Source organism: Coffea eugenioides, chromosome 9 (assembly GCF_003713205.1).
Source record: "Coffea eugenioides isolate CCC68of chromosome 9, Ceug_1.0, whole genome shotgun sequence".
NCBI lineage: Eukaryota > Viridiplantae > Streptophyta > Magnoliopsida > Gentianales > Rubiaceae > Coffea > Coffea eugenioides.
This window is the reverse complement of record NC_040043.1, coordinates 38079117-38091161: the sequence shown is the minus strand read 5'-3', so window position 1 is coordinate 38091161 and position 12045 is coordinate 38079117. Positions and strand designations below refer to the sequence as shown.

Below are 12045 nucleotides of genomic sequence, written 5' to 3'. Positions count from 1 at the left end.
ACCATAAACTTTGGGATTATTATTACTGTAAAAATATCCTAATTCCATGAAGTCCATATCTTCACTACACAAATTGATAGGCGAAATGTGAGAAAAGGTACTATTCAGAGGATATATTATGGATTAGGTACTCTAAAGAATGATTTTCTAGAAGGATGCAGACCTATGATAGGACTAGATGGCTGCTTGCTGAAGAGTCCCTTTGGAAGTTAGCTGCTTACAGTCTTGGGTAGGGATGCTTACAGTCTTGGCTTACACTTTCATTTCGAATAGACAAAGGGGCCTTGTCCATGTAATTGAGGAGTTGTTCCCTGAATTAGAGCACAAATTCTGCCTGAAACATATGTTCGGGAACTTCAAACAAAGATTCAAAAATCAAGACCATAGGGGCATGTTTTGGAAAGTTGCTGCAGCAGCAAGCATATCAGAGTATGAAACTACCCTAACAAATCTTGAAAGGGCGGATCCACAGGAAGGTGACAAGCTAGCAGCTGCAGGATGGTTCAAACAGTTGCCTCCAAAACTATGGTCCAGTACAGCTTGTAGGAGTGACACGTGCATCAACAATATGAGTGAGCCATGGAATAATTATATTCTAAAAGCTAGAGATGAGCCAATAATAACAATGCTGGAGTGGATTCAGAGGAGATTAATGCAAAGGTCAGCAACTAAATGAGAGGACATCCTGAAACATGGTGGCACTTTATGCCCAAAACATTCATGAGAAGTTAGAGAAACTAAAGGTAAATGCAAGAAATTGTGCTGCGATTTATGGAGAAATGAAAATTTGGAAGTTGATGGCTATGGAAGGACAAATGTTGTTAATGTGGAGATGAAAACATGTACCTATGGTCATTTTCAACTTAGTGGCATTCCATGCGTGCATGCGGTTGCCTGCATTCATAGCAGAAAGTTGGAATTCGAGCAATATGTTGATGCTTGTCACCATAGGGAAGCATATTTAAGGGCCTACAACTTCACAATTGGTCCCGTTCCTTTGAAATAGTTCTAGGTGGATAGCAAAATGCAATATTTGAACCCACCATTGGTGAAAAAACAGCCTGGTAGGCCAAAGACACAGAGGAAGAAGGGTCTAGAATAGCCTATAAATCAGTAGAAAGCAAGTAGGAAGGGTCTTGCAGTTTACTGCCGAAGGCGTTTGAAATCTGAACTTAACAGAAGAACCTGCAAATCAGCAATCACCCTAAATCCAAACTTTACAAAGTAATGTAACATTTTAGAACCAAATCAATTTTTTAGTTTATTTTGTTGTTACTTATACACTCATTCATTTCGATTTGAACTATAGGCATCTAAAGTTGGTCCAACAAAAAATGCAACATCTGTAGCTTCTATAGCTCAGGCTAGTGTCTCAAGTACTACTGCTACTACTCTTTCATAGGTACTAGTTCTCAATTGCCTTTTTTTGGGTGCTGCGATCTACTTACATACTAACCATGAAGACTTATATACAGGAACCAAGTTAGCTTATAAGTGATACCAACCAAGAAAGCCAACAAAGTAGATCCTCAAACAGGAAGCAACCAACTGTAAGGATGTCAAGGCTATGACATTGTGGCTCCAAGAGACCAAAAAAAAAAGAACTGCGATTATTTCCTTTTTGTTGGTTGAATATATTGGTTATGTTAACTAGAAAATTCATATTTTTGGCTATATTTTGGTTGACTGATACCATTATGATATGGATGTGGCAATATGCTGCCTTGTTGTGGCATTTGTGGTAGTATTGCTAATGAACCTTTTTGGGATTTGATTGTAATATTTATTGAAATTAGAAAACTAAAATTTTTAGCCATGTTATGGTAGATTGATACCATTGTGGTATGGTTGTGGCAACATGCTGCATTTTTGTAGTTGTGGATGGCAGTATTGCTGGTTATGTCTTTGCTAAAGATGATTTAATTTGACAAGTTCATTACAATGAAATCTCAAATCTTTCAATTTTTGTCATGTATTTTTTCAATGTACTGCAACAAAAGTAGCTTCATTCGTTTTTCTTAATTGAAACTTGAATGTGTACTTCATTACATGCAATTGAAACCAGGATGTGGCAACATATTGGACATAACAAAATCTAGTATTGTGCCCAACTCCCTCGTTTTCTATACATTTTTTACACTACAATTTGTCCCAATGCCAAGTTCTACTACACTACTTTTACACTACAATTTGTTTCATCTCATACATATAACAACGAATGACATAAGAGACACAACTGCAGACACCATCATCATCATCATCTTCAGCAGCCCCATCATTGCTTCGACATTGTGAATCTTAGACTATAGTCCCATAATGATGTTATAGTTATTACTTTCTATCCCTTGCCCAGACCTGAAAAATCTTTCTGCCATTGCAGCTCCAGTTGGTGAAATCCCTTCCACGTATGGACTTTGGCAGGATGATTCATTAGTGCCTCTCTCTCTACTAATTGGATTGTACCATGCCCAAAATGAACAAGCACCATTTTCACATACAAAATACAACATACCTTTTGATGGTTTTTAAGATTCCACTACCTTAATCTTTGATTTATTCTTGCAGAAACATCATCGGTTTTGGTACCTCAGGTCCCTCGATCCATCGCCAAAGTTTTGGGAGCTTGACATTTTCGGCTTCTCCCTTGAATAAAGCTTTTTTTACCCCTCCAAAGCTCTTTTTTACCCCTCCAAAGCTGCGCTGCACTCTTACGATTTTGTCTTAGTTTTGCGATTCTCTGTCCAATTTTTCCATTTGCAGAACTACAACTATGGTAGGTTTCATTTGTAAGAGACATGGAGGGCAAACTTGGAACGAAAACTAGTATATTAAATCATAAATGAGTCTCTTCCAGTCACAAGTGACCATTAGGTCACGTCAATGTCATTCACTAGCTTCCCAACCGGTTAGCAGCTAAAATCCAAAGAAATCCAAAGCACTAGGGAGTTAAGTGGATGTTTCTAAACAATGAGGGGGTTTCATGACAATTTTCCAAACCATAGGGGGGGTTTTATATATTTTACCCAAAAATTTTCCATTTTGATTGCATAAAAAATTTTGAAACTATACATTTTCATCAAATCAAAGGTTTTTTTCATAGAACTAGAGATAGAAATTTGAGTTATTTTATAGTATATGCGTATTACAGAAGAAGAGCAAATCCTATGAAATAGAATAAAATTTCATTTTTTTAATAAACTATAAAATAAATGGAATAACTTTCCAGTTATTGATAAACTATGAAATAAAATATTTCTTCATATATATATGTATGATAGACTAATACATTTGTTGTCTTTGTATCTTATCATTTTATTTTGTATGACATTTTGTAATAGATCCATAAGACTACATAAGAGCATTTTTGCATGAAATTATCCTTTCTCTTCCCAAATTCATTTTCTAATAGTAGTTTTCCTGACACGAACTGATCTGTTACCCAAAAAAAAGGACCCAAGTGAGATTTTGGAAAGTTCATGGGATCCCAATGATGCTTTTGAAAACCTTAGGGGAAGTTTATGAAATTATCTCTAAAAAATAGTAAGATTTGATAATCAAGTCCTACGTTTTGCTTGAAAAGTTAGTAAGTTTTGCATAACACAATGATTTGATTTACTTTAAAATTAGTAAAATTTATTGATGATGTAGTTAAATTTACAAAAAAAAAATAGTAAGATTTGTTAAGGAAGTCATACATTTTGCTTGCAAAAGTAGTAAGTTTTATATTAAAAAAATTATAGTTTAAAAAAAAGCGATAGTCTTTACTAGAAATCTAGTAAGATTTACTATTTGAAGAGTTAAGTTAGATAAATGTGAAACTTACTACTGGCTGTGCTAAATTTATCACTATAATTTTGGAATAATTTTTTTATACACTATCAATGTAAAATTCTTTTTACACAAGCAAGTTTAAATCATGACACACAACATGAATTTAAATTTAAAATTTAAATTACGCACTGGTGATATATATCCAAAATTGCTAGTATAAAAAATCAATACATTATAACTGTATAAAAAGTTAATCCATAATTTTGTCCTTCGAAAACTTGTCATAACAAGTTAACTCCAATACGTGGCATCACAACAGCCATTCATTTGTGAGTTTGATGACTTTTCACCACTGTGCTTTAGTCCTCATGTATATCCTCTCATTCTTTCATTCTATATATTATTCAAAATAGGTTACCAAGTTTCTACCCATCATAACCGGCTAACAGGAGAAACTGTAATATAAAATTAGCATTCTGATAGAATAGCATACTTGAAAGAAGAAGGTGTAATATATCCTTCCAACATTTGTATATGGTTACTTTTCTTTCGTACTAAATTTTCTTTCTTTGCTTCCTAAAATTTGGTATTTATCCATTTTAAGATTTTTACATATTTCTTTCTTAAACTTTTCTTTAGAAACTTCTCATGTGGTAATTAGCCATTTCCTTTATCCATGTCTTTTCTTTATGTTTCATTCTTTTCTTTTCCTTTTTGCCTTTTTTGATGAATTCTTTTGGGTTAGTGTTATCATTTTCTCTTTTTCTTTTTTTTTTAAAGATTTTCACAATTTTCTTTTTCATAGTCTTTGCATTTTAAATTTTCTTATTTTCATACTATTCTTTTCAAGGTTATATTTAGCTACCATTACTATATTCTTGTTGATTTTATTTTTACTTTATATAATTCAATAGTACCAATTTTGAGTTTGAAAGAATTTGAAAAAATTGTAGTTAATTTATAGGATCAATATTTTATGCACGAACAGTATATGCACAAACAGACCTAATTACATGTCACATCATCTCAATTTCAATTTGAACTCCAAATTCTACATATAGAGCAAGTATCTGGATCTGCTTTTGTATACACTAATAATGCATGAAAGATTTATCCTAATTTTTAGGCGAAAGGATATATATGGAAGCCAAGATGTATTTTTTTCTGTTGGAGTGTAATAAGCAAAAATATATACTATTTGGTTGGAAGGTAATAAGCAAAAGTATGTTATTGTAATGACAAATGAGCTCCATAAAGGCATTTTGGGGCTGTCACACAAGCTTTTTGCTAACCTCAACAACATTACTAAAGGTTGAAGTCTTGAAGACGTCGGGCAGCATTTGGTTAAACGTTTGCTCATTCAGGGGTTAGATAGTTATTTGGCCAAATTTCAAGACTTGATTAGTAATTTGACCAAACCTTAGGGAAGGTAAATTTGATCAATCATTTGTTAGTCAAGTCATAAGTTTTGCCTGAAAAAATTGTAAGTTTTGTTAAAAAAAAAGGGGGGGAGAGCGTAAGTTTTACTTAAAAGTGAGTAAGATTTCTTAATGATGTTGGACAGTTTATTAACAAAGTGGTGAGATTTGTTAATAAAATCATTAATTTGCTTGAAAAAGTAGTAAGTTTTATATAAAAAATGGTAAATTCCAGAGAAAAAGTGATAATTTGTTGTTAAACATCTAGTATATTTGTTATTTAAATAGTAAGTTATTTTGAAACTTGTTTTATGCAAAAACATACTATTAATTACACCAAATTTACTATCACAATTTTGTCTCTTGTGAAACCTGTGCTAGCAGGTTAAAACCTACATATAGCGTCATATCATGCACTTATTTGTGAATTATGGTTACTCTTTGTCACCACTTGTCCATTTTCAAATTGTATATGCATAGTGGAAAGACTTGGATTACATCCAATCCAAAAAAGGCTGATACATTTTTTCTATACAAATTGTAGATAATGGAAATTTGTGAAATAAAAATAAAAAGATTATGTTCACAAAAATATGAAGAATTAACCTTGTATATACTATCACCGTTAGCTATATAACATATGTGTAAAATTTGAATTTAAAATTCAAATTTTGCTCGTGTGTCATTCATTCAACCGTGATAGTGTATACACTGACAATGTATATAAGATTTACTCAAATATGAACTCTTTCATTAACCAAAAAAAAAGTATATTCTTGAAGAGAGAATTTTGACATGTGAGGTAGGAGTGCGTCATAAATTTTAATGAAATCCTTTATGCAAAAACTGGTGATCTTTAATGCAATCAACCTATTTCCATCTCAAAATATTCTAATTTGATTTCTTTGGAGAAAGGAACAGTTGTAGAGCGAGACAACTGAATAAAGAATTGCTCAACAAAATTGTCATCTTGTTTCTTTGATTTTTCATTTTGATCAGTTTGAACTCTTAATCACTTAGGATGGGAAATAAGAGATGAAATAGCAAAGAATAAGTATTAGAATATTTACTTTCTTTAGACTTCTGTAAAGTACCGCTAGCTTGAAGATACAGAAAGTTTGTACATGAAAATAAGTAAAGAAGAAAGAAAGACCCTTATAAAGATAACTGTTGCACAAGTTTTCAGAAAACTTTTTTTTTTTTCCTTTGGCTTGATATCTAAAGCTATTTCTAGATCTAGTGCCAATGAAAATGGGCTGCATATAACAACAATACACAAATTGTACAAGACAACTATTTGAGGCAATTTTTGCTATTCTTTTCCTATGCCCTTTCTCTATTGAAAAGTAACATAACCAAATTTTTATTTTTATTTGATTTATCTCCTCCTAATATTTGTTGCACGAAAAAAAAAAGAAACTGTTGTATGTTTTAACATAGCAATCAATTGGGTGTATGGTTCTTTGTTGAGGAAAAATAGAAGCAAGTTAAAACTTTCTGTACTACCCTGACTGAAATACAAAGACGGAAGAGAAAAATGCAGCTTGCATACTCAGCTAGTTATAAGCATCAAATCAATCTGTAGCTGCATTAAACAGAGTGTGCACGATAATATTGTTGGACTGATTAATGAGTGATTAAAAAAGAATGGGGAAGCTCCAGAAATTGCTTTCAAGAAACATGAATTAGACTCCTTGCGAGGGAATTGGCTGTGTTTCTGAGAGACTTGACTCTTCTTCTGCTCCTCCTTCTGAGGAACTTCATGCATGACCACAATATTCAATTATGATCTCTATAACATCATTTCCCATATCCATCTGCTCTTGTTGAATTTGCTTCACTGATCTTACAACAGACTCATCACACCATTTCACCTCAATCATTTCAAGAGTCGGACATTCCCCTAAACAAGAAGGCACCTCTTTCAGCCCCGGACAATTATGCACAACCAATTTCTCAAGATGGAGAAAACTATCAAAAGATGCAGTCCAGCTGCGCAAGGCCACGCCTATCAATTTCAAGACTCGGAGGTTAGGGAACTCTCCTTCTTTCATTTCCCATTCTTCAATCCCAACAAAGGAGCCATGGCGTAATTTAAGCACTTGAAGATTGGGCAACTTTCCAATTGTTGAGATTTCACTCCATGGCTGATGATTATATGAAAGAGTCAACTTCTTCAAATTCAATGGGAATTTAAATCCGTATCCGTCAAAAAAAGATAGATTAAGTGATTCTAGTTGACTCAAACAGTCGAACACCAGAATCTTGTCGTCAATTCTGGTAAATTCTTCACTTGATTTCTCCGATCTCTTACATTTCAGCCTGCGGATGCTTGGTAAATATGTCAGCAGCTTTTGCAAGCTTTGAGAGGAGGGATCAATGGCAAGCTTTAAAGTGTTTAAATGATCTAAACATGGGGATATTTCAAGATCGTCAACAGGAAAAACAAAACCATAATTGAAACCTGTGATACATAGATGCCTCAATGTCTTAATGTTCCAGATAGTTTTTGGTAACACATAATAGAATATTGAGTCTCCTCTTACCAGAAAAGTTTGTAACCTTGAGAGGTTGGATATTGCAAATGGGATGGAAATGGAATTTATTGGGTTGGAAATGGAATTTATTCCTCGAATATGAAGAGCTAAGTATCTCAAGTGAACAAGCAATACTACTTCCATCGGAAAATATGCATTAAACACCAAGTTCCTCAAATCCAACACTCTAAGAAGTTTAGGCAACCAAAATCCCAACTCATCCTCTTTAAACGACAACAAACTGCGTAAATTGGGAAAAAATAGCATTGAGTGCTGAATCTTCAATTTCCTGGTATTCTGATCACAAACTCGGTGGGGGTTGCTTAGGCCAGTAAGACTAAAAAGATCTTTCCCACGATGAATAATGTGTAGAAAGTTTTCCTCTTTGGCTTTTTCTACACAAAACTCATGTACCAAATCATGAAGTGGGCAAGCTTTGGCACCACTCGTAGTTCTTTGTTTGGTAACCATGACTAAACTTCTATCAACCAGTGCCTTCAAGTAGTCATCTGCCACATCCTCTATGCTCTTTCCAGTTTTCTTTCGCACAAATCCTTCGGAGATCCAAAGCCATAACAACCTTCGGACAGGAACATTTTCGTCTTCTTGAAATACACCAAAATAAAGAAGGCATGGCTTCAAATCATCTGGTAGATGAATATAACTTAGTTCAAGTGTCTTCATGCAATATTCTTCGTCAAGGACAATACTGGACCTTAGACTTTTTGCAACTTCTTCCCAGAAATTTTGTGCAGTAGTAGCAAAAATTCCAGCAGCAAGGACAACTGTAAGAGGTAAGCCCCTACAAGATTTTACTATTTGAGATCCAACTCCATGTAGTTTTGTGGGACAACCTTCGTTGCCAAATAGCTTTTTTTGCAGCAATTGCCAACTCTCTTCATCAGTAAGGTGCTGGAGATAGTGAGCCTTGCTACCAGTTTGAATTGCAAATTCAGCAATCTACTCGTGACGAGAATCCTGCTTCCATTGGCATCATCAGGCAATGATCTTTCCAACAAATTCCATGCCTCAATGTCCCATAGATCATCCAAAACTAGGAGATACCTATTTCTGAGCAAAAATTGTTTTAGCTTTACAGCCAAATCATCCTCATCCACCTTTAGATATTGTTCTGGGCTCCTAGAATCAATACTACCCAATATCTGAACTAACAAGTTGTGCCGGCTATATACTTGAGACACAGTGCACCAAGCACGAATTTGGAAATGCAACATTACTGAAGGAGAACTATAAACTATATTGGCTAGTGTGGTCTTACCGAGCCCAGGCACACCCACGATGGGAACAACATCCAACTGCCTTGATCCTCCTGTAAGTCTATGAGTGATAGTTGTCACCTCATTGTAGAGGAGCACCAGATCTTCATTGTACGTGGCTGCAGTGACTTGTGATGGCATGGGAGTGAAAGTCTTGGTAACTCTCTTGGTTTCACCAACATCGCTCATGCTACCATAGATCTCTTGGGTCTCAATCTTCATAAGATTGATATCTCTAGCAACAACATCGAAACAATATTCACGTTCATCACCAAAAGGTTTCGAGTTGATCACTAACTCTGCTTTATATGCCACCTAGGGTTCGCCAACTCGGCCGAGTCCGAGACGACTCGGCCGAGTCATAACCGGAACGGCAGGTGCCGTTCCGATACCGATACCCGAAACGCCGATTACACCATATCCGATTTGAATCGCTCCGAATCAGCCGATATCGTCCGAATTAGCACCGTGTAGCAAGATAACGGCCAAATTTTCGGATTCAACTCGGATATGTACCGGCTAACAAATTTACACACCAACTGGGAAGCCAAAACCAAACAAAAAAGGAACCGACACCGAAAGAACACATAAGGCATCGCACCACAGTTAGCTACGGCTGTTGCAGAGCCTTTTACAAAACCAAACAAAACTACAATTACAAGGGGTGGTCCACATGGTTGTTGCAGTCTTTTCCCATGCTTTATTGTTTCATTTTGCAGCCACAAAGACAAGGAAAAAGTGGGGATAAAGAGAAGCATACCAGCAATTTCTGCAATTTCTTCATCGTTCTGCAATTTCTGCAATTTCTTCATCGTTCTGCAATTTCTGCAAGCCATCACTAGTTTTTGAGGTTCAGTCCAGAATAAAGGTGACGGCCGACTGGAGAAACAAGCCGATCGGTTCTGCAATTTATTCATCGTCCGGCTGCGGCTCAAAACAGAGGTGATGGCAGGCTGTTGGAGGAAGACAACAATAGCGGGAAAGAGAAAGCAAAAGAAAGAGTAAAGGTGACGGCCGGCTCTTCAATTTCCACCTTATCTGGCCGTGAAGGAGGTGAAAAAACTGATCAACGGAAATTGGGAAAAAAAATGAAGGGAAGAGTCAGAGGAAGAAATGGCTAAAATTGAAGGGAAGAATCCAGTGACTTGCGGCTGCACTAAACAAACCGAAGGGAAGAATCCGCAAGTGCACTAAACAAATTGGAGGACTTGCGGCTGCACTAAACAGGAGATGGGCTTTTGTACCGAACCCAGCCATAGGGAAAAAAATTGAAGGAAAAATTAGAAGCATGTAAAGTCCAGCTTTGGCCCAAGTAATTAAGAGATTAGGTTCCTAATCTTAAATCCAAGCATCAGTCAAAAGGTCCGTATCTTTTTTCAAAATAACTTATCAATTTTAATTTTTTTAACTTAGCATTCAGACATGATATTTAGATATTTGTAAATTTAAGTAATGCATTTTGACACTTTTTACATATTATTAAGTATATGATTAATTTGTATTAGTAGTCTCTTATCTAAATTTTAGTTAGAAAATATGTAGTGATTATTTGGATACATTTTAATGATCATAAATGTAATTTATTTATTTTCATGTATCTCAATTATGTTGGTTAAAATGATTTTAGGTAAATTAATTAGAAAAAGTAAAGAAAAAAAAAGAGTTTGTTGCAGTTAGTTAAACAAAAAATTGAATTGGGCAAATTGTCAAAGTATAAATTACCTTGCATAATTAAACTTGATTAGAAAAAATTTAATATATTTAGATAATAAAAAATTTTTATTATTATCGAAATAATGCAAATTACCTTGCATAATTAAACTTGATTAGAAAAAATGTAATATATTTAGATAATAAAAAAATAATTTTATTCTTATCTAAATAATGCATATTACCTTGCATAATTAAACTTGATTAGAAAAAATTCAATATATTTAGATAATAAAAAAATTATTATTATCGAAATAATGCAAATTACCTTGCATAATTAAACTTGATTAGAAAAAATTTAATATATTTAGATAATAAAATTTTTTATTATTATCTAAATAATGCAAATTTTTTATTGCTAATGCTATAGGCCCTTATGGTAATGACAGCATTATTTTATTTAATAATTAGTAACTATATATGATAATGTAGGTATTTAGTAAATTTAAGTTGATAATTGTGCTTTTTATGATATTTTCTATTTTTAGTAATTTTTTCAGATTTTTTGAAAATTTTTATATACTATAATGTATGTATCACCCGATATTCATCCGATATGCCGCGACGGATGTGGAACAACCGAGACCGCGACGCGACCGAGATCCGCGACGGCGAACCTTGATGCCACCTCCATAACACGACGCCAAAAAGCTTGGAGTTTTTTGTTCTGATTGCACTGGTCTACTATCTTTCCAAGGAAAAATCTTAAGAATACGAGATCTTCTAAGACTCTGTGGATTTGATCATATGGGAATGCAATTGAATCATCGGCCTCATTACAACTCTGTAGTTCCTTCAGATTTTCAAGCAGAATATCCATAGAGCCCAACTCATTGGTCCTAGGAAAATCAAATCCTGATATTGATGTTATCGGATCGATTACTTCTGCCTTAATAAACTTGAGCACTTGGAGCAAATGAAAAAGAGCAAGATCGGTTTCCTTGGCCAAGCCTTCTTCGGTTTGACTCACAGAAAGGGAGAAAATTACAATTGCTGCATCACAGACTACAACTCCAATAAGTCTTCATTCCATGGGGTAGCTCTTTGAACTTCTCCTGATGCCTGAAAAGGATTGTTAGGAATCTCAGCCCATCATGGAGTTTTAGCATTTGATTCATAATCGGAACCAAAATACTGGTACAAGATTCTAGTAGCTCCATAAAATTGTGAATGAGATAATCCATAAAGTCAGCTACTAGATGCTTATTTTTCTCTAGAGCTGAAGTGTCTGATGATCTTGATAACTTTGAAGCAGTCAGGACATGGATATAAGTTTCTCGGACTTGGGGATCACTGGGATTAATCTTCTCACGTATTAGTTGAGAAATTTGA

The 12045-nt window shown here is 34.6% G+C and overlaps 1 protein-coding gene across 1 annotated transcript; it reads right to left on the bottom strand.

The window, feature by feature from the left end:
* Positions 1-6949: 6949 nt before the first annotated feature.
* LOC113782520 (putative late blight resistance protein homolog R1B-17) lies at positions 6950-9815 on the bottom strand. Its single transcript, XM_027328411.1, has 3 exons — positions 9520-9815; positions 8616-9238; positions 6950-8511 (listed from the first exon to the last, which is right to left on the bottom strand). The coding sequence occupies exons 1-3, from the start codon at positions 9813-9815 to the stop codon at positions 6950-6952; spliced, it is 2481 nt and encodes an 826-aa protein (XP_027184212.1).
* Positions 9816-12045: the final 2230 nt, after the last annotated feature.